The sequence below is a fragment of the Procambarus clarkii genome, unplaced genomic scaffold (assembly GCF_040958095.1).
Source record: "Procambarus clarkii isolate CNS0578487 unplaced genomic scaffold, FALCON_Pclarkii_2.0 HiC_scaffold_104, whole genome shotgun sequence".
Classification (NCBI taxonomy): domain Eukaryota; kingdom Metazoa; phylum Arthropoda; class Malacostraca; order Decapoda; family Cambaridae; genus Procambarus; species Procambarus clarkii.
The window spans coordinates 950,301-973,584 of NW_027189137.1; the positions used below are offsets into that span (position 1 = coordinate 950,301).

Genomic DNA, 23,284 nt, shown 5'->3' on the forward strand with positions numbered 1-23,284 from the left:
ACAGTGACGCCATGGCTGGTGATGACTCATAGCTGGTGATGAATCCAAGGCTGGTGATGACTCATAGCTGGTGATGATGTTATTGCTGGTGGTGACATCATGGCTGGTGGTGACATTATGGCTGGTGGTGACGCCATGGCTGGTGGTGACATCATGGCTGGTGGTGACATTATGGCTGGTGGTGACGCCATGGCTGGTGGTGACATCATGGCTGGTGGTGACATTATGGCTGGTGGTGACGTCATGGCTGGTGGTGACATCATGGCTGGTCGTGATGTTATGGCTGGTGGTGACGCCATGGCTGGTTTTGAGACCACAGCTGGTCGTGACGCCATGGCTGGTGGTGACATTATGGCTGGTGGTGACGCAATGGCTGGTGGTGACGATGCAATGGCTGGTGGTGACGCCATGGCTGGTGGTGACGCCATGGCTGGTGGTGACGCCATAATTGGGGATTATGCCATGGCTGGGGATGACTCCATGGCTGGTGATGACGCTATGGCTGGTAGTGACGCAATGGTTGGGGATGACGCCATGGCTGGTGATAACGCAAAGGATGGTGGTGACACCATGGCTGGTGGTGGTGACGCCATGGCTGATGGTGACGCCATGGCTTGTGGTGACTCCATGGCTGGTAGTGATGATAATGATGATAGATATATACAAGAGTTGTTACATTCTTGTACAGCCACTAGTACGCGTAGCGTTTCAGGCACGTCCCTGGAATACGTCCCTCACGAAGAATCATTTTTAAAACCAAGTACCCATTTTACTGTTGAGTTAAACAGAGGCTACAATAAGGATTTGCACCCAGTAAATCCTCCCCGGCCAGGATACGAACCATGGCAAAGCGCTCGCGGAACGTCAGGAGAGTGTCTTACCACTACACCACGGAGACTGGTGTGACTATGCTATAGCTGGTGGTGACTCCATGGCTGGTGGTGACGCTATGGCTGAATGTGAATCCATGGATCCTGGTGACGACATGGCTGGTGGTGACGACATGGCTGGTGGTGAGGCCATAGCGGGTGGAGAGGCCATGGCTGGTGGTGACGAATCTCCTCTCAACTCCCTATATTAACATTTACTAATAACACTAACACGTCGAATTAAAATCGTTGGTGTATCAGGCATGATATGCTAAATCAGGCATGATTTAGATAGAAATTACCCAGCCATCATGACGCCAAGCGTCGATAGCAGACTGAAACATGAAGTCTTCCACGAATGTTAGAGATTTATAGAGTTCAGTTAATTGTCCTTTCTTTCTAAAATTATTGTTCATTATGAAAGAAGTATTCATTTCGCGAATTGTGCGAATACCTCTTCTCGCAATTGCCTTGCGAGAAGAGGTATTATTATTCAACATATTTACTTGTGACGATAGCTTAAATCGTACTCCTTTATTTCCCTCAATACTTACTAGTAAACCAAATTGGTTTAAGCTCGAGATCGCTATGAGCGTCTCTGCGCATGCGTGTTCGGGCCTCAGGGTATGCAACCCGTTCTCGCACTTTCTTTCAGTCAATATTGACTTATTAAATACGTGCATATGTGACATACTAAACATACTAGTTTACCTTGAAAAGCTTCATAGGAAACACCGACCTTACCTAACCTTCTTAGTATGTTAAGATAAGCATCTTATTGCTTCGTAATTATAATTATTACTTAACCTATACCTATAATAGGTTAAGTAATAACTGTAATTACGAAGCAATAAGATGCTTATCTTAACATACTAAGTAGGTTAGGTAAGGTCGGTGTTTTCTATGAAGCTTTTCAAGGTAAACTAGTATGTCACATATGCACATATTTAATAAGTCAATATTCACTATACGAAAGTGCGAGAACGGGTTGGGGTATGAGGGAGGTGACTTTTCTGCACACGGCTCCGCCACGAGCACACACAGATTTACAAGCGGCAGCCATTGCAGATATAATACGTGGTCGTACAGTGCTTCGTACTGTATATTCTCGTTTCTGAGAAGATAATCGCGTACCCGAATTTGACCTTCAACAGTAGTGAACGTAAGGGACTAATTGACGTGATATCGGCGACTGTAAATGTGCCAACAAGCCTACGTTATGTATATTTTATGTGTAGTGCACTATCTCATAAATTATTACTGTAGGTAGCTCGTCGTTATGTCATTTACCGACCAAAACACTCATGTTCGGTTCTTTTCACGTTATTCTCAAGTTTTAATGAATAGTGGAATAAATCTCTAGCCCAGTCAAATTCTATAACATTTTTGTGATTACAGCGTGTTGGTGAGGACAAGCAGAGCAATTCTTCCTCTACACACGACATTCCCTACTGGTGTATCATCCATTATTTGGGCAATGTGATCACGTCTACGAGTATTCGAACAGTGAAACGGGTTTAGTGAAGTCTTCTTACAACTAAGCCTTACTGTCTCTCTTTCGTAGATTTCTTTGACTGATGCTAATATTATTTCTATTATGTATTTACATTTCTTATACATATAATATTCTAAGAGAAATTATATAAATCTAATATTTTGTTTCTCAGTGTATAGTAATGTTTCATATATAATTTCCTATGATTTGACAACTTATTTCATTGGCTTAATAATCTTACTATATTATCATCATATTGAATCTACATTTAATTTCTGATTCTATAATGTGTATTGATGTAATTAACTAACTAGTATCGAACCAGCACCAGTCATTATCCTAGATATATATTATTTCTAGTAATACCCCCCAGTGTTGAAGTTTGAGGATTTAAACTCTCAATTAATTATTATTACAGTCCATTCATGCTCTTCAAATAATTACCAAATAATCTAACATCCATAGGCACTGGTACCACAGTGTCAGTCTTATAATCCATTTATTTGTTTTCCCTCTTTTTTCAAAAGTGGTGGTCCTTCGAGTATTTCGATTTCTTAATTAAATATTAATAGAGTTGAGTTAAAAGTCCCAATCCACAACAGTTGGTGGTGACGCCTTGTCTGGTGATGACGATGCCATGGTATGTGGCGAGGCCATTGCTGTTGGGGTCGCAATGTCTGGTGGTGATGCAATGTCTGGTGGTGACGCCATGGCTGGTGGTGACGCCATGGCTGGTGGTGACGACATGGCTGGTGGTGACGCCATGGCTGGTGGTGATGCCATGGCTGGTGGTGACGCCATGGCTGGTGGTGACGCCATGGCTGGTGGTGATGCAATGGATGGTGGTGATGCAATGGATGGTGGTGATGCAATGGATGGTGGTGACAGCATGGCTGGTGGTGACGCCATGGCTGGTGGTGATGCCATGGCTGGTGGTGATGCAATGGATGGTGGTGATGCAATGGATGGTGGTGACGCCATGGCTGGTGGTGACACCATGGCTGGAGGTGACACCATGGCTGGTGGTGACGCCATGGCTGGTGGTGACGCCATGGCTGGTGGTGACGCCATGGCTGGTGGTGACGCCATGGCTGGTGGTGACGCCATGGCTGGTGGTGACGCCATGGCTGGTGGTGACGCCATGGCTGGTGGTGATGCAATGGATGGTGGTGATGCCATGGCTGGTGGTGACGCCATGGCTGGTGGTGACACCATGGCTGGTGGTGACACCATGGCTGGTGGTGACGCCATGGCTGGTGGTGACGACATGGCTGGTGGTGACGCCATGGCTGGTGGTGATGCCATGGCTGGTGGTGACGCCATGGCTGGTGGTGACGCCATGGCTGGTGGTGATGCAATGTCTGTTGGTGACGCCATGGCTGGTGGTGACGCCATGGCTGGTGGTGACGACATGGCTGGTGGTGACGCCATGGCTGGTGGTGATGCCATGGCTGGTGGTGACGCCATGGCTGGTGGTGACGCCATGGCTGGTGGTGATGCAATGGATGGTGGTGATGCAATGGATGGTGGTGATGCAATGGATGGTGGTGACAGCATGGCTGGTGGTGACGCCATGGCTGGTGGTGACGCAATGGCTGGTGGTGACGCCATGGCTGGTGGTGATGCCATGGCTGGTGGTGACGCCATGGCTGGTGGTGACGCCATGGCTGGTGGTGACACCATGGCTGGTGGTGACGCCATGGCTGGTGGTGACGACATGGCTGGTGGTGACGCCATGGCTGGTGGTGACGCCATGGCTGGTGGTGACACCATGGCTGGTGGTGACACCATGGCTGGTGGTGATGCCATGGCTGGTGGTGATGCAATGGATGGTGGTGATGCAATGGATGGTGGTGACGCCATGGCTGGTGGTGACACCATGGCTGGAGGTGACACCATGGCTGGTGGTGACGCCATGGCTGGTGGTGACGCCATGGCTGGTGGTGACGCCATGGCTGGTGGTGACGCCATGGCTGGTGGTGACGCCATGGCTGGTGGTGACGCCATGGCTGGTGGTGACGCCATGGCTGGTGGTGATGCAATGGATGGTGGTGATGCCATGGCTGGTGGTGACGCCATGGCTGGTGGTGACACCATGGCTGGTGGTGACACCATGGCTGGTGGTGACGCCATGGCTGGTGGTGACGACATGGCTGGTGGTGACGCCATGGCTGGTGGTGATGCCATGGCTGGTGGTGACGCCATGGCTGGTGGTGACGCCATGGCTGGTGGTGATGCAATGTCTGTTGGTGACGCCATGGCTGGTGGTGACGCCATGGCTGGTGGTGACGACATGGCTGGTGGTGACGCCATGGCTGGTGGTGATGCCATGGCTGGTGGTGACGCCATGGCTGGTGGTGACGCCATGGCTGGTGGTGATGCAATGGATGGTGGTGATGCAATGGATGGTGGTGATGCAATGGATGGTGGTGACAGCATGGCTGGTGGTGACGCCATGGCTGGTGGTGACGCAATGGCTGGTGGTGACGCCATGGCTGGTGGTGATGCCATGGCTGGTGGTGACGCCATGGCTGGTGGTGACGCCATGGCTGGTGGTGACACCATGGCTGGTGGTGACGCCATGGCTGGTGGTGACGACATGGCTGGTGGTGACGCCATGGCTGGTGGTGACGCCATGGCTGGTGGTGACACCATGGCTGGTGGTGACGCCATGGCTGGTGGTGATGCAATGTCTGGTGGTGACGCCATGGCTGGTGGTGACGCCATGGCTGGTGGTGATGCAAAGGCTGGTGGTGATGCAATGGATGGTGGTGATGCCATGGCTACTTGTGACTCCATATCTGGTGGGGATGATATCGATGGTGGTGATGCAATTTATTTTTCTACCACTGACGTGGCCACACAGTTACAATGCTAACCAGCATATATACATTTTCTTCTGTCCTCCATGGACAGGGTTAGAGATGTGTTAAACATATAGTTCAAGGGTTTATTGAACAATCAGCCACAGAAGGTGATACGGTGCGTTTAAAATGCTAAGCTAACCTACATGCGTAAATACATAGATACACAGATTTACGTATGCCCTACATAAAGTGTTTGATGTGTCTTTTACATAGTGTCATTAATGTGCATTTACAAAGGTGAAATGTAATTCTGATCAGCTTCCATATAAACTTTATACACATACATATCCATACACACACACATGCATTCACATACATTTGTCTCTTTTACTCTGACAGGGTGAAATAGCTGATAGAGAAACTAGTATGCAATTAAGCACTTAATCACTGAAGGTTATTAAGGTGCTTTTACAAGCTCAGGTTATATAGTTACATCACATACATACATTGTATAATTGATACATCACATGGTTAACCTTGGGTACAAGTCCAATATATCATCAATTGTTCCAGTACTCTTATAGTAATTACACATTTCAGAATACCTTAGCCCAGGAGGGCAAAAGTCAGTCAATATGGGACATTCTACAATATAATGTTGAAGAGTGTGCATGTTTTCTCTTTCACAAAGTTGACACATTGTGTACTCGACATTTGGGTTTTGAGAAAGCTGCCAGATACATCTATATCCCAGTCGTATTCTGGCCACTATAATATCACATTGCTGGGTTCTTGTTCTAATAGTCCCATATGTGAATGTCTCCTCACCATAGCTATCATAATATTTAATGCTACAACTTTCTGGTCTTTGAGAATTTGTTAGGTCGATGAGATCTTCATTAGATATTTGTTTAGGTATTCTCTTTGTCACTGCTAGTGAAACACACATATCAATTTCTACCACTGGTTTTCTACAGGCTGTCTTTGCAAGCATATCAACAGTGAGATGAGGCATAACAGCCTTGAGATGCAAACATGTGATGGTATCCATAGGAATTTAATTTCAAATCTGTTTTCTTTAGCAGCTGTGACGGTGTCCACCCCTATATTTCTTCCTTCCCAGCTTAGAAGAGTCATATCTCCATAGCCTAAGTATTCTCTGATGTTCAGGGAACATTTTCATGTGTGGGAAAGCGTGGAGCGTGATTGAGCTCGCTATAAAATGGCCAGCTAAGTTTAATAATGCAAGGGGCTTACGCCTTTTGAGGCACAGGACGGTGTAGAGCCATCCTGTTTCCCGCCAAGACGTCCTGACGCTTCTCGACACCTGATTGGCCAGGTGAGGTCACGTGCCGGAAGTGACCAATGACGAGAGCCCGGGCGGTGTGACATCACGAGGCGGAGGGCTTGGGGCAGTTAGCGCCTGGGCGGGAAGAGTATGTCACGAGCCGTCATAGAGGGAAGACGCGCTCGAGCGAGCTCCGGATCTAGAGAGTCCTTACCAGTAGATTTAAGCTCCGCTTCGATTCTGCAGACAGTCTGAGAAGCCATCCAACTTCCGTGGAGTGCCCAGAGGAAAGGACGGACCGGATTAGAGAGCAAAGAGCTCTGTCAAGAGTCTGCAGCAGAGGGAACTTTGGGCTGGTGACGTCTGGGATGCCAGAGGACCTGGTATTCTACATCAAGCGAGTAGCTACGGCCGGGCCAAATTTACTGGCAGTGAGGCGAGGGAAGCTGTGCTGGACTGCGAGGTGTCGGCAGTGCCAGTGAGAGTGGAGGACGACGACGGAGGAACCTGTCTCCAGTACCCCAGAGAAGAGGAGGAGGAAGGCAGTACCTGTTGGGAATTAGCACGGTGAGGACACGTTACCACGAAGGCGACGGAGGAACCTGTGTGTGTGGTGGGAACTGGTCGTCGGCAGAGCAGACGCCAGGACCTGGAACCTTAACATCCCTCAATAGAGGACGAGTCAACTTCGTGGTTGGAGTGAAATAAGGTAGATAATTGTCCCTCCCTTTACCCCTTTTGATCTAGACGAGCTAGAGTATTTTATATGTTGTGAATATTTCTACTCATCATTTTATTGTCTAAGTAACAGAATATTAGGCTAGGCGCCAAGAACTCATTTAGGCGTGAGTTGGTGTGTGTGAGCATTAAGGTGGGGATGTTAGTGATCCTGGAGGTGGTAGCTGGTGTGCAAAGAGCCAGCAACGAACTCTGAAGCGCCCAGCTGATTACATTGCTAGAGGCGTGGGGAAGTCAAGACGTCCTAACAGTTAGAGGTATCAACTGATAGTGTTGCCAGAGGCACGAGGTTGTGCCCGCCCCCTGACAGGTGGACCCAGTCAGCTAACCGTGTTGCCAGGAGCCGTGCCGCGAGGAGTGTTGCCACCAGCGGATGATATCCCCCTTTTGACATTTCTTTATACAATTATATGTGTATATAGTCTTTTGCTTCAGTAAACTTTTAAACTAACTGATGAGTTTAAGCGAGCCTCCAATCTCTGGGGCTATATATATATTTGAGACCATTAGTGACACCTTGTACTGCACATGATATTGCATCCTTGATCAAGATAACCATTAAGACCACTGACGTGTTGCTGGGGCACGAGCATAAACACCCAGCTGGAGACCTGAGTAGACCAGATCTCGAAGAAAGCGTTCCAGTGTCAGGACAGGTAGGTCTAGGTGAGTTATAAGAAGCTTGAACCTCCCCACTCGCTAGGGGTGTATAAGGCCAGCCCTTAGTTGACTGGGGGAGCCCAAGGGCGAGCAGTGGCGCACGGTACTGAGGGGCTAAGACCCGTGGGACGACCCTAACCACAGGATGGAAGGGGGTGAACCCTGACACAGCTAAAACATTCATTCGAATATCACTGACTATTTTCTGTGTGTCACTTCTATGTGCGTTCAATGCCAGGAGTGCACTCTGCGAGTCACAGTATATAAGTCCACTGCCTTTGTCTTTTAAAAATTCAGTGGCAAGGTATATGCCTGCAAGTTCGGTTTGAGTTGTACTTGCACAGTCATTGATGCGCTTCATTGCTGTATGTACGAGAGAAGATTGTTCAAATATATTGCATGCACATCCGGTACATCGTCCACCTTCTTCTACAGAGCCGTCGGTATAGCACTGATACACATCGTTACCCATACTCAGAGTACTTTCAGTGATGCTTTTCAGTGTTAACTGTTTTAATAATGTAGTGTGCACACTATCTTTTTGGGCGCATTTACAAAGTCAACTGATAGATCCCAGTTATCCCATGGAGTAATTGGTTGATTAATCATTAATTGAGTTGGGTACATATTTAATATTTTGATGGTGTTGGTTACCTTGTAGAACCAAAATACATAATCAGATTTTGTTCTTCTTCTATAGACTTCAGGTGACTGTAGCATATTAGAAAGTTTAGCTTGAAACTTCATGAGTTGTCTAGATCTACTCAATGCCTTCACGCTGAAAAATGTGCTAATAGACAAAATTCTCTCTCATTTATGGAAGGTAATTTTAACTCTGATCTCATATTAACTATTCTCGTGGACTTTGGAGCCCCAAGAATGAGACGCATAGCTTCATTTTGCAAGGTTTCAAGAGATTTCAGCTCTTTGTCAGTATACAGTGTGAGATGTAGAGCATTATAGTCAATCACAGAGCGTATAAATAATACATAAAACATTCTAGCAAGTCTCACGTTAATTCCATGATTGACACTAACAAGGACCCGCAAGGGCTTTAATCTCTCCCACAGTCTCCTCTTGAGAGAAGAAAGGTACCCAGGGTCGTTAATGGAGACACCAAGGTATCTGTAAGATTCGCAGTTCTCAAGTGCTCGCCCATCTATATGATAACTGGCTGGTAGAATACCACATGGAATGAGGGAACGAGTTTTCTGTACAGAGATAAGGAGGCCACATTCCTCAGCTCTAGTAGCAAAAGCGTCGAGCAGAACTTGCATTCTAGGCTCGGAGGCAGCCTGTAAAAATATATCATCAGCATAACAAATGACAGAGTCTTCATTATTAGTTGGAAGATCTTTAATAAGTTTATGCATCAGAACGTTGAACAACAAGGGACTGAGGACCCCTCCTTGTGGAGTTCCCAGTTCAAATGTTTGCTCTCTGTGCTTTTAACACCATTAAACAAAACATATGCTGTTCGATTAGGCAAATTGCCCTTTATCCATTTCAGTAATTTTCCTTGTATTCCCAGCTCGGCAAGCTGTTCCAGTATGATTTCTCTGTTTGCTGTATCAAAAGCTGCCCCTAGGTCGATGAAGACTGTTTGAGGGGAAGCTTCAATATGTGCGAAGTACTCAGCAAAACAGTGTTGTGTACTGAGCCCAGGCATAAATCCAAACAGTTGGGGTGACAGGTGCCCCTGTATACGATACATGAGTCGGTTAAGAACAATACGTTCAAGCACTTTGCAAACACACGTTGTTAGAGATATGAGTCTATAATTATCTGAGTGTGGTTTGGGGATGGGAACAATGACACTCTTTGTCCAAACATCAGGTAATACTCCTTCACGTAAACTCATTCTGTACAACACTAATAGTGGATTACCTGGTACGTGTGAGACTAATCTCAGTAGACTGTAAGTAATACCGTCCTCTCCAAGAGCAGTTGATTTGCCCATCTTTAGTGCATGATTTAATTCCCATTCAGTTACATCATTAAGGTCCGACACATCAATAGCTGTAAAGGCAAGATTGATAGTTCGTTGTCTGTTGGGGCGTGTGTCATTAAGTTTGTGCTGTATGTTAATTGGGAATGAGTTGTAGCTTGATGTTAGTGCCCATTGATCAAGGAGAATGTTTGCTTGTTCTAGTGGGCTGTGGTGCAGTGGTTTGATTGGGGTTGCTTCTAGAGATTTTTCGAATCTTTTCCCAAACTTCAACAAGTGTTGTTTGCTCATTTATACTTTGTAGGAACTCTTCCCAATGTTTATTACATATAACGTTGCTCATGTCTCTCACCTCTCTATTTGCAACTAGAAATGCATGCAAGTCACCATGTGCTTTGGTTCTTTTGTATGTATCTCCAAGCTGCTTTACTCGTTCATGTTCTTTAACAAATACGGGGTCAAGGACCCACTTAGGTGGTGGTAGGTGTTGTCCACTTTTGCTAGGCTGATATGAGTTCGCCCTGAGCAGCCGTGGCGTGCGGACGTGTCCCGTGACTGCTGGGGTTGTTTGCCAATTTGGTCCCCAGGTGGTGGGGGCGTTTCTGCCCTCCCAGTGTTGTTGCCTGCCTGGCTGCGTGCTGACGTGGCAGTTCTGACATGGGGGGGGGGCCTTCCAATTCCTCCTGTGCTGCATGTGAATTCCGTGGGACTGGAGTTCTCGTGTAAGGCTGCTTATCCAGCCGTTGAGTTGGTGATGTGTGACATCACCAACCGGTGATGTTCGTGTCCCGGTGGAGGCTGTCTACGGACTTGATCTTGTTACGGCCCACCGGGTGATTGTCAAGTTCGTGAGGGAGGAGAAGTATCGGGACTTCCTCCGTCGGTACGAAGGGCGTTCGTTGCCATTGCCGGATGGCGCCGGCTCTGTTACGCTCTCGGACCGCAGTGGAGCCCTGACTTATGTCAGTGTACATGGTGCGCCCCTGGAGTTCCCTGAAGACCTTCTCCGGCGCTTCTTCGGGAGGTATTGTGCCGTCATCAGTGTGCGGGTGAACTCGCTTTCCTCGGGGAAGTATGCTGGGAAGCAGACGAACATCCGTACCTTAGGTATGCGCCTGCGGTTGGATATCCCATCTTCTGTCCGGCTGCTGGGTTACTACGTTCGGGTGTATTATGCCCGGCAGCCCCGTTCTTGTTTCCGTTGTGGCCAGTTAGGGCATCAGGCTGCATGGTGCTCTGAGGCCCCTGCTGGACCTGTTGATACCTGGTTGATGGGATTCTGGGAGTTCTTCTACTCCCCAAGCCCGGCCCGAGGCCAGGCTCGACTTGTGAGAGTCTGGTCCACCAGGCTGTTGCTTGGAGCGGCCCGCAGGGCCACATACCCACCACAGCCCGGCTGATCCGGAACTTCTTTTAGAAAACCGTCCAGTTTTCTCTTGAAGATGTCCACGGTTGTTCCGGCAATATTTCTTATAGTTGCTGGGAGGACGTTGAACAACCGCGGACCTCTGATGTTTATACAGTGCTCTCTGATTGTGCCTATGGCACCTCTGCTCTTCACTGGTTCAATCTTGCATTTTCTTCCATATCGTTCACTCCAGTACGTTGTTATTTCACTGTGTAGATTTGCGACCTGACCTTCCAGTATTTTCCATGTGTATATTATTTGGTATCTCTCTCGTCTCCTTTCTAGAGAGTACATTTGGAGAGCTTTGAGACGATCCCAATAATTTAGGTGTTTTATCTCGTCTACGCGTGCCGTATATGTTCTCTGTATTCCCCTCTATTTCAGCAATCTCTCCTGCTCTGAAGGGGGAAGTGAGTACTGAGCAGTACTCGAGACGGGACAACACAAGTGACTTGAAGAGTACAACCATTGTGATGGGATCCCTCGATTTGAAAGTTCTCGTAATCCATCCGATCATTTTTCTGGCTGACGCGATATTTGCTTGGTTATGCTCCCTAAACGTTAGATCGTCGGACATCATTATTCCCAAATCCTTGACATGCTGTTTTTCTACTATGGGAAGATTCGATTGTGTTTTGTACCCTGTATTATGTTTCAGATCCTCATTTTTGCCGTACCTGAGTACCTGAAATTTATCACTGTTAAACATCATGTTATTTTCTGCTGCCCAATCGAAAACTTTGTTGAAATCCGCTTGTAGTTTTTCAATGTCTTCAGCAGAGGTAATTTTCATGATGATTTTTGTGTCATCTGCAAAGGACGACACGAAGCTGTGACGTGTATTTTTGTCTATATCAGATATGAGAATAAGGAACAGTAGCGGTGCAAAGACTGTACCTTGAGGTACAGAGCTTTTAACATCGCTTGGACTCGATTTTATCTGATTGACTGTTACTCTTTGTGTTCTGTTCGACAGGAAATTGAGTATCCAGCGTCCTACTTTTCCAGTTATTCCCATTGACCTCATTTTGTGAGCTATCACCCCATGGTCACATTTGTCGAATGCCTTTGCAAAGTCTGTGTATACAACATCTGCATTTTACTTTTCTTCTAGGGCTTCTGTGATTTTGTCATAGTGGTTGAGTAACTGTGACAGACAGGATCTTCCCGCTCTAAATCCATTTTGTCCTGGATTGTGCAATTCATTGTTTTCCATAAAACTAGAAATTTGATTCCTAATCACTCTTTCAAACACTTTTATTATGTGTGATGTTAGTGCAACTGGCCTATAATTTTTTGCCATGGCTTTACTCCCCTCCTTGTGCAACGGAGCTATATCTGCAGATTTAAGTGCTGCTGGTATCTCCCCTGTATCCAGGCTCTTTCTCCATATTACGCTGAGTGCTCTCGCTATTGGTACTTTACATTTCTTTATGAATATTGAATTCCATGAGTCAGGCCCAGGAGCTGAGTGCATAGGCATATTGTCAATTTCTCTTTCAAAGTCTTCCGAGTTTGTGGTAATATCCGTTATATTATCTGCAGCTTGAATGTCATTCATAAAGAAGCTGTCTGGGTCATCAACTTTCATGTTGTTTATTGGTGTGCTAAACATAGCCTCATACTGGCTTCTTAGAATTTCACTAATCTCTTTGTTGTCCTCTGTGTACGTACCTTCATTTGTAATTAACGGTCCAATACTGGTCGAGGTTTTGGATTTTGATTTTGCGTATGTGAAAAAATATTTCGGATTTTTCCTTATCTCTTGTATAGCTTTCTGTTCCAATTCCATTTCCTCAGACTCATATGATCGCTTCAACGTTTGTTCTATTTCTTCGATCTCCCTGCTTAGGCTTGTTTTCCTTGCTTGTGATAGTTGTGTCTGCCGAAGCATTTCCGTTATTTTTTTCCTTCTCCTGTACAGTCATCTGCGTTCTCTTTCTAGAGTGGTCCTCTTTCTGCCCCTCCTCACAGGCACGTGCTTCAAGCAGACCTTGTAAGCTTCAGCTGTCAGTTGAGCTATTCCCTGTGTGGGAGTTTTGTCGCTTAAAACCGTCTCCCATTGAATGGTTGCAAGGTCTACATTTATTTGTTCCCAGTCAATCCTCTTATTGTTGAAATTGAATTGATTGAATATTCCTTCTCGCTTGTTGGGTCTCTTAGACCTACTACCGTTATTTATGCTAGTTCGCACTTCAATGAGCTTATGGTCTGAGTATGAAGTATCTGAGATTGTGATGTCTCTGATTAGTTCATCATTGTTTGTGAATAACAAGTCTAGTGTGTTTTCGTTCCTAGTTGGTTCTGTAATCTGTTGATTGAGCGAGAATTTGTCACAGAATCTCAAAAGTTCTCTGATCTGTGGTTGGTTATTTCCCGGGTATGATATTATGATATGATATATCATATGATATTTGATGTTTGCCATTCTCCATCTTAGACTCGGTAAATTGAAATCTCCAAGGAAGATAATATCTGGAGCTGGGTTTGCTAGGTTGTCAAGTATGTTCTCCATTTTGTGCATCTGCTCTGTGAATTCCTCAATCGTTGTATCTGGCGGTTTATATATTAGAATAATAATTAGGTTTAGTTTCTCTACCTTAATTCCAAGTACCTCTACCACCTCATTAGTTGAGTTTAGTAGTTCTGTGCATACCAGGTCTTCTTTAATATACAGACCTACTCCTCCATTTGACCTAGTTTTTCTATCACATCTATAGAAATTATAATTTGGAATCTAGATTTCACCATCCATGTAATCTTTTGTATGAGTTTCCGTGAATGCCCCAAATATTGAGTTTGACTCTAATAGGAGGCCATTTATGAACTTAACTTTATTTCTTGACTTTGGCTTTAAACCTTGAATGTTTGCAAATATGAATGATTGTCCATATTGTGTGTCACTTCTGGAAGGTTTTGGTAGTTCTCCCTCCTCTCTACCCTGACCCAGGGTGTGTTGTTTTGGTAATGGTTTGTCCAGTTTTGGAAGTGATACTGGGGAGTGTGGTAGTCTCTGTGTAGTTGGGGGGTGTAGTATGTGTGGGCTTGATGACGAACCGTTGTCCAGTCTTGGGCATTTCCCCTTCTCCATCCGTACTCCTGCCACGTTTCTGCCTGTCTGTTTCTTCCTCTGTTTGTACCTGCCTCTAAAAAATTTTCAGGGCTATTATATTGGACTTCTTCTCTTATATAGCGCTGTGTACCTCTGACGTGGAAATCGGGGCAAGGAAGATCGTAGCATTTCCTCTCATTAACTGAGAGTTTGCATAACTTAGGGTGAAAATATCTACACTCTGTATCAAAACGACATCTGCCGTTCCCTAACCAGTTTCGGCATTTCCGTGGGTGCATGAATGAGCATTCCGTGCCTCTGGGCCCATATCTGCACTGTCCTTTTGCATAATACCTGCAAATATTTTCATCTGTGATTGTATTATTCTTGTTTGTACCCGTGAACGACTTGGCTACCTCTGTGTTTTTTGTTCCAACTTTCTCGTTTCTGCATTCATTCTCGGTATTGCTCTTATCTTTCTCCTTGTTGCTTTCGTCTTTCTCATTTGTGTTCTCATTCGTCTTATTTTTTCTCTCCTTATTCATATCACCAGTTTGCTCTACAATATTGCCTTCATTTTTGTGTACATCGACACTATGCCCTTCTATATTGCTACTTTGACTCACTAAATTCTCAGTCCCTGGGTTGTGCTCAGAGTTCGTTGCTGTCTTTATATACTCTGCATATATTTCTGGTAGTTTTTGTGTGAATTGTAGCCTGTGTACTTCAGGAATGTTATTCATTAGTTTGGTAATGTTTTCCCACATCTGTCTGTCTCTTTGACAGATCCAGTACTTACCTTTCCGGTTTGCATATTGTTTAGGTAATCCTGTACAACTCAGGTGAAATTTTATGTTACAAATGTTACATACAATGCCTACAACAGTCTTCCGAAGTGACTTAAGGCAGCCTCCACACACCTCCATGAGTAGTGTGGTTGAGGACTAGACCCGCGCGCACCATCTGCCCAGGTGTCACTCGTGGAGTGGCACCTGGACAGATGGCGCGCAGGTGTCTAGTCCTCAAGGGTTTTGGGGGAATTTCCCGGATGTTATGACGCGTGTCGGAGGTAAGTGGTGCGCGCAGTTCTAGTCCTCGGGGGTTTTGGGGTGCTTTGGGTCAGGAAAGACGGAAGCCATGTTGTTGGGGATGTAGGAGAGTATGTGGTATAGTAAGAAAATACAAGGAAAAGCATTAAATATGTATGTGTGTTTGTCATAGACTTAATCCAGTGTGAAGATAATAGTTTTGATGATCGTAAGTAATGTAAGTAGAGGTTGAGGGGATCCAACATAACGGATATGTTGTTTGGGGTGGTGGAGGGGGAGGGGGGAGGGAGAGGAGAACCCCCATACCTGAGAGGAAAGTCTGGACGTCCATTAGCTTCCCCCCTACAGGAAGTCGCAAGTGTTGAGGGGTAAGAGAGAGAGCAGCAGCCTCCTGCTGAAGTGGCCCATTTGCCTTAAAGGCATTTCGATGTCTTCAGAGTTGAGTGGAGATGTTCATCCCACCGCGGTTCCCCCTCTACTGCGGATTCGTTAAGGAGGAGCTAGGTTCATACTCCTGCCGACAGACCCGCACCTGTCAGCCATCAATCACTTCTCATTTGACCCGGGTCATTTCCCTCCCCTCACACACACACAAACGCGCCGCCAGTTCACTGTTAGTCTTCATCCGCTACACACACTCGCCATACAGCTCCGCGTCATGGAAAGGCGAACCTCTACAGCCTGCATGAAATGCGGAGTGTTTTATATTCCATCACCAAATCAACTGTGTCGGCTGCAATGCGCAAGCTGTGAAAAAACGCCCCTAGGACATTACGACATCAAATGCAAGCGATGTCAGCAGATTTTCTGTGATAACCGTGAGTGTTATTCATATTTAATATTCCACAGTTCATTTTACTGCATCCACAGGTGAAATATCGCGTGTAAACTACTATAGTGTGAGAATATTTACTCATTCGGGCTATTACATTCCACACAGTTAAATATGTTCTTTCCAATTTCAGTTTACAAAACCGTGAAGTGCCCTTATTGCTCACCTGCCCCGCGAAGAGGTTATCGCCGGAATGAAACTTCACATAAACGTAGGTAGCATATAAAATACACTTCTCGTATCTGTATTTCATCCAGTTGCAAGCGAACACACATGCATAATAAACATATTTTTCCCCATTCACCTGTGCTGAATATCATTTATTCCATTTCAGGTTATAATCCCTACCTCAATCGACGGAGGGAACAGATAGACGTCATCGAGTCTATTCCACATTCCTCCCACACGGAGCTAAGGAGAGCAGATCTCACTCGCGGCCACCCCCACCCCTTCAACAAGGCCGGCAGATGGGGGGCTACGAGACCATATCGCCCCCAGTTAGCACTACGTTAATGATTCATAGCCTTACACCTGCTCAACCCCTTCACCAGGACATAAGTAAGTTAATACTGTCTTATATATATATATATATATATATATATATATATATATATATATATATATATATATATATATATATATATATATATATATATATATATATATATATATATATATATATATACAACTTTAGAACACTTTCCCACCAGGAGACTCGAACCCTAGCCAGCACAGAAGCCTTCCAGCAACTGGCATAACAGGTACGCCTTAACCCTCTCCACCACCTGCTCAGACCCTTAAAAGAGATGGTAATTTCGGAGTATTTAAATACCCCAAAGATCAACACCTCCCAAGAGCACCAGAGCAAGTGAGGGGTCATTTATACGTTAATTTCATCAAGTCCCTGTTAATATGGGAAGACACAGTGTCTCTGCTTAAGGCACAACTCTCCTAAACACGAGAGTCAAGTATACAACTTTAGAACACTTTCCCACCAGGAGACTCGAACCCTAGCCAGCACAGAAGCCTTCCAGCAACTGGCATAACAGGTACGCCTTAACCCTCTCCACCACCTGCTCAGATGTGGTGGAGAGGGTTAAGGCGTCTTTTCTTTTAAGGGTCTGAGCAGGTGGTGGAGAGGGTTAAGGCATACCTGTTATGCCAGTTACTGGAAGGCTTCTGTGCTGGCTAGGGTTCGAGTCTCCTGGTGGGAAAGTGTTCTAAAGTTGTATACTTGACTCTCGTGTTTAGGAGAGTTGTGCCTTAAGCAGAGACACTGTGTCTTCCCATATTAACAGGGACTTGATGAAATTAACGTATAAATGACCCCTCACTTGCTCTGGTGCTCTTGGGAGGTGTTGATCTTTGGGGTATTTAAATACTCCGAAATTACCATCTCTTTTAAGGGTCTGAGCAGGTGGTGGAGAGGGTTAAGGCGTACCTGTTATGCCAGTTGCTGGAAGGCTTCTGTGCTGGCTAGGGTTCGAGTCTCCTGGTGGGAAAGTGTTCTAAAGTTGTATACTTGACTCTCGTGTTTAGGAGAGTTGTGCCTTAAGCAGAGACACTGTGTCTTCCCATATTAACAGGGACTTGATGAAATTAACATATAAATGACCCCTCACTTGCTCTGGTGCTCTTGGGAGGTGTTGATCTTTGGGGTATTTAAATACTCCGAAATTACCATCTCTTTTAAGGGTCTGAGCAGGTGGTGGAGAGGGTTAAGGCGTACCTGTTATGCCAGTTGCTGGAAGGCTTCTGTGCTGGCTAGGGTTCGAGTCTCCTGGTGGGAAAGTGTTCTAAAGTTGTATACTTGACTCTCGTGTTTAGGAGAGTTGTGCCTTAAGCAGAGACACTGTGTCTTCCCATATTAACAGGGACTTGATGAAATTAATGTATAAATGACCCCTCACTTGCTCTGGTGCTCTTGGGAGGTGTTGATCTTTGGGGTATTTAAATACTCCGAAATTACCATCTCTTTTAAGGGTCTGAGCAGGTGGTGGAGAGGGTTAAGGCGTACCTGTTATGCCAGTTGCTGGAAGGCTTCTGTGCTGGCTAGGGTTCGAGTCTCCTGGTGGGAAAGTGTTCTAAAGTTGTATACTTGACTCTCGTGTTTAGGAGAGTTGTGCCTTAAGCAGAGACACTGTGTCTTCCCATATTAACAGGGACTTGATGAAATTTACACACATATATATATATATATATATATATATATATATATATATATATATATATATATATATATATATATATATATATATATATATATATATATATGCTTTCATTCTTTCTAGAGATATATATGCCTTCATTCTTTCTAGAGATATATATGCTTTCATTCTTTCTAGAGATAATATGTTTTTCTTTTTTTTTACAGACGACACACCGCTGTGCATATATTTGGCATCCAGCAGCGCTGAGAGCAGCGCTGAGAGCAGCGCTGAGAGCAGCGGCAGTGAGAGTGACACAGCAGAGTGGACATTACCCACATCCGGCTCCTCACAGGGAGGGGAGGGCTCGTTCACGTGCTCACTCAACCCCCCGTTCCTCCCCCAGCCCCATACCCCAATCAATCACCGACAGCAGCAGCAGCAGCAGCAGCAGCATCAGCAGCAACAGCAGCAGCAGCAGCAGCAGCAGTGGTGAGAACAGTACCATTAACATCAGCATCACAGACAGTGACTCAGACGACAGCTCAGCAGACCGTGACCTTGACGCGCCAGCGTCCGTCAATTCTGACTGCTTAGCACCGTCTGGCGTAATAGCTGACCGTGCGGTCTCACCCATTCATTTCGGAGGGGGGCTATCACCACCCCCCACCCCTCCTAGCCCTCTCCCATCACCCCCACCACCTCTCTCTCCCTCTCCTCCACCTGCCCTAGAAATTCATCCTCAGCTGCTGGATCGAATTGATAACTATAATGGCGGTTATGTTCGGCTTTCATTCTCCATACCAGAACATGTTAACACCTCCCCAGGACTCTATCTGAGAACATACAGGGATTTTTTCATTAATGAGATACGCGCCCTTTTCTCCCCACAACACCCATCCCTCCTAATTTACCCAGACATCACTCTAATTGTGAGGAATTTAAATGTACAACAAGACGGGGAGGATAATCTATTGGATCCTATAAATAACGATGGCTTTCCCATACGAGGTGAGGGGCGAAGAATTACTCTTGAGGAAGTAGAAACTCTTATTGATTTTTGGGCTGACGAATTGACCGGGAAAATATCCCAGTACCTGGAAGCGAGGGAGGGGTCCAATGTCTTGGTTGAGCGGCTCACCGGGTTTTACATTAACTGTGGTCAGATTGAACATCCGATAAGATTAGGCTCGCATGTAGACTATCCTGAAGGCTTGCGTGGGAAAAAATTGGTTTTCAATCCAGAGGGAGAGGCTGATATTTGCCTTATGCAGTGTGTTGCCGCTTATAAATGTTTAGCTAAGGGGATGCATCTAGATAATATTCGCGCTAGATCTGTGAATGCTAGTTGGTGTCTCAGACACATGAATTGGCCAGCAGATGTCAATTCTGCAGTAACATTCGAGGATATTCACAAGGTAGAGAAAATAAATAAAGTCAGTATATTCATCTATTCACTAGAAAGAGATGAAAATGCTAGACGACGACAACGACACTACATTACACTAGCTAGGAAGGGAAGAGGGGGATATACAGATGTCATACCATTGCTGATGTTGGAAGCTCAACACTTAGTATTAAGTATTTTAACCAATATGTACTTAATATGCGCAGCAATCCAGATCGCATCCCAAGTCATCACAGCTTCTGTCACTGTTGTTTGATATCACTCCCAGCAGATAGCATGCAGAGTCATGAAAGTACATGCAAAGTACATCAGACTCTCAAATTCTACCCACCAGAGAGGAAGATTACTTTCCGTAACTATGGACGGGGATATGGTCCTAGTCACATGTGCTTTTATGACTTTTGAGTGCATGTTAGACCGCTCGAACCCTAAGGGAATGATAGAAACACGTCACAACGCAGTGGCGTATGCGTACATCATCATTGACAGACAGATGAATATTGTTGAGAAAGATACTTATTTGGGTAAAGATGCGGTCAATCACTTTGTAACCACGCTAGAAGTATCATGGGCTAGAATCAAGAAGGGGTTAGTATCCTATGAACTTCACATGTCTCAGCAACAACAGGCACTATTTGAGACAAAAACAGCCTGTGAACTCTGTGATGAACCTTTTAACGGGGAAGATGTAATCAAAGTCCGTCATCACGACCACACAGTAAGATTCCACAATTATCAAGCAGCTTACTGTGATAGATGTAATTTGCAGTGTGTAAATTCATACAAGTTCCTATACTCATTTTCACACACCCCCTCCCCGCTCAGCTCGTTGTCGCCGTGTGGGGGCTTCGTGGGCGGCTGCCGGAGTATGATGCTCCTTGGGACAGTCCTCTGTCCTTTTCTAGCCTTGTGCTCCTGCTGCCGTCCTCTCCAATTCTACTGGGCATCTTTTCCTTTTCCTTCTGTTTCGTTTTTCTCCCCCCTCTTCTCCTATCTGCTTGCCGTTTCCTGCCGACCTTTTGCTCGTTCTGGTTCTTCTCTTGGACTTCTTCTATTTTGACGCCCGGGTGCTTGAAGAGGCATACTCTTGCACCCGTAGAACTGTAGTACCTGACGTCGAGAGCGAGGGAAACCTTTTATTGTCAATCCCCCTTTCGTCACTGAACCCGATCTCGACGGACTGTCAGTTTCTTAAGGTGGCGTTTGTGGGGCGTATACTCACGACGCACCCCTAGGAGGCCCTGACTAGATCGGCGATAGCTTCTTGTTGGGTGTCCTGCCTCTAATTGTGGCTCCATGGTGGGTGTGGGGGCACATTCGTGAATGAATTCTTCTTTTCGTCAAGATGATAACCCCTGTTTCGGCTGCTTCTGGCTTACCTTCTCAGGCTCGTGGGGTGGGCGACCAAGCCCCCGAGTCGGTCCGTATTGGAAGACCGGGCTCTGTAGCCTCCGCTGCATTGGGCCCCGACCTTGCTCCTTCCTCCTTTGGCCTCTCTGACTCCTTCCCCTGGCTCCCCTCCCTCCTCTGTGGTTGGGTCGAGCCCCAAGCCCCCAGTGGTGACTACCTCGTCCCCTGGCGCGGCTCCTTCTCTAGTTGTAACTACTGCGCCTTTTAACCCCTCTCTCTCTGGGGGTTTTCACCGCCGTCCTCGTCACGGCCGCCCTCGCTCGATTCCTTCCAGCTCTGCTACCTATCAAGCCTTGTTTGGTCCCGCTTCGTGGGCCAAATATTTTGATCTCCTCCTCTTGATTCTGCGCCTCCTGACGATTTCTCCCTCCATCGACATCTCATTGATTCCGTGGATGCCTCCATTACTTTCAACCTCACTCGTCTCGGTACACGTGTCGTTGCTGCTCCTTCTCAGGATGCTGCTTCCCGCTTGGCTGCCTTATCCTGCCTTGGCGAGACCCCTGTTCGGGTCTCGAAGAACGCTCAGTTGAATGCCAGTGTTGGCACTATTTTGCTCCCGCCCCATGTTGCGACCGGTGTTCGGGACCTGCGCGACTGCCACGACGATATTCGACATATCCTCGCTGCCCAGGGCCATTCTATTCTCCAGGTGGACACGTTTACTCGTCCCCCTCGTGGTAGTCGCCGTCAACCCCTCCGGGTTGTGAAGATTACCTTTGATGGTAGGACCCTTCCACCCTCTGTCATTCTTGATGGTGCCAGGTGCTCTGTCCAGGAGTACATTCCTTCTCCTCGGCTCTACAACAAGTGCTGGAGGTTTGGGCATGGTGCCCTCCGCTGCTCCGGGACTGTCTCTCTCTGTCCTTTGTGTGGTGGCGAAGGTCACTCTAAGTCGGAGTGCACTTCTCCCCTGGCTCGTTGCCTCAACTGCGGTGAGGCCCATCCTACCTTCTCCCGTGCGTGTGTCCATTACAAGCTTGAGGCAGCCGTCCTCAACCTGAAGCACCGGGAGCGTTTATCTTTTCCTGAGGCGAGGCGCCAGGTTCGCCGGCTCCCGCCTTATGCTAATATCTCTTATGCTCCCGTGTTGCGCTCTTCCTTTCCTCGTCCTTCCCACCTTCCTCAGACTCACAACCGTTTCCGGGCCTTGGACCCTGTTGCGCCCACTGCCCCCTCCTCTGTTTCTTTGGGTTCTCTCCTGAAGGATCCTCCTCCTGGTCCTCTGTCTGGGGTTCCCCTTCCTTCTACCCGGTCTGTCGTGTCTTCTGTGTCTTCTTCCTCGTCCCCCTCCGATCCTCCTTCCCATCCTCTTCCTCCATCTATCGGCTCTCCCCACCGCCTGTCGGTGCGGGCGGATGTCCATCGCTCTCCTAACGGCCGTCGTGTGTGCTCTCGTTCGGCTTCTCCTGTTGAGACACTGGAATCCGTTGCCCGGTACGTAGTTGCTGGGACACCGGTCTCTTTAAGTCAGAAGCGTAAGCCTGGCTCCTCTCCTTCCTCTTCCCCGGCGGGTAAGAAGGCTTCGCTTTCTTCCTCAGCTCCTCCTTCTGGCTCTGTTGCTCCTTTCCCTCCCGTTTCAGTGCTTGCGCCCCCTGTTCCTGCTATGGAGGTTTCTTTGGCCCCTGCTTCCCTTTCGGTTGCTGCTCTTGCTGGGGTGCGCTCCCCTCTTTCTACTCCCCCTCTTCCTGCTGCTGTCCTTGACTGCTCCTCTCCGTTGTCTCCTCCTCTTCCTCCTCCTCCTCCGGACCCTGCCCGCCCACCTCTGATCTGTTCTCCCGTTTCCTTCCCTCCGTCTTTGCTCAGTTTACCATGCCCCCTAACCCTGACTTTGCTGACCCTGATCCCGACCCTGATATTCTTTAATGTGCTCTGTTGCTCTTTCGCCTTTGTTTCTTCCTTGTTCTCTGTTTTTGTCCTTTCTCTTCTCGTCGTTGTCCATTCTTCAATGGAACGTTCGAGGTTATTACGCCAATTTCCTCGAACTCCAACTTCTGATTTCGCGGTTTTCACCCCTTTGTTTATGTCTCCAGGAGCCAATGCTTGGTGCTCGTCCTGGTCGTTTTCGTGGCTATTCCTTTCTCTCCCCCCCCCCCCAGCCATTGCTGGGGCTTCTAATTCTTCTGCTCTCTTGATTCGGGCTGATGTTCCCTTTGTTCCTTTACTTTTTCCT

The 23,284-nt window shown here is 46.8% G+C and overlaps 1 protein-coding gene across 1 annotated transcript; it reads left to right on the forward strand.

The window, feature by feature from the left end:
* Positions 1-189: 189 nt before the first annotated feature.
* On the forward strand, positions 190-18,789 carry LOC138360267 (golgin subfamily A member 6-like protein 2). Its single transcript, XM_069320193.1, has 3 exons — positions 190-619; positions 16,481-16,654; positions 18,521-18,789. Exons 1-3 carry the CDS (start codon positions 190-192, stop codon positions 18,787-18,789), a joined length of 873 nt encoding a protein of 290 aa, XP_069176294.1.
* Positions 18,790-23,284: the final 4,495 nt, after the last annotated feature.

Excerpts from the sequence above, each read along its gene's own strand:
- LOC138360267 (XM_069320193.1), top strand. The coding sequence starts at position 190 with ATGGCTGGTGGTGACATCATGGCTGGTGGTGACATTATGGCTGGTGGT. Across the intron at positions 620-16,480 it reads TGGTGACGCCATGGCTTGTG|GTTATAATCCCTACCTCAAT; the intron begins GTGACTCCATGG and ends ATTCCATTTCAG. Across the intron at positions 16,655-18,520 it reads TCGCCCCCAGTTAGCACTAC|ACGACACACCGCTGTGCATA; the intron begins GTTAATGATTCA and ends TTTTTTTTACAG.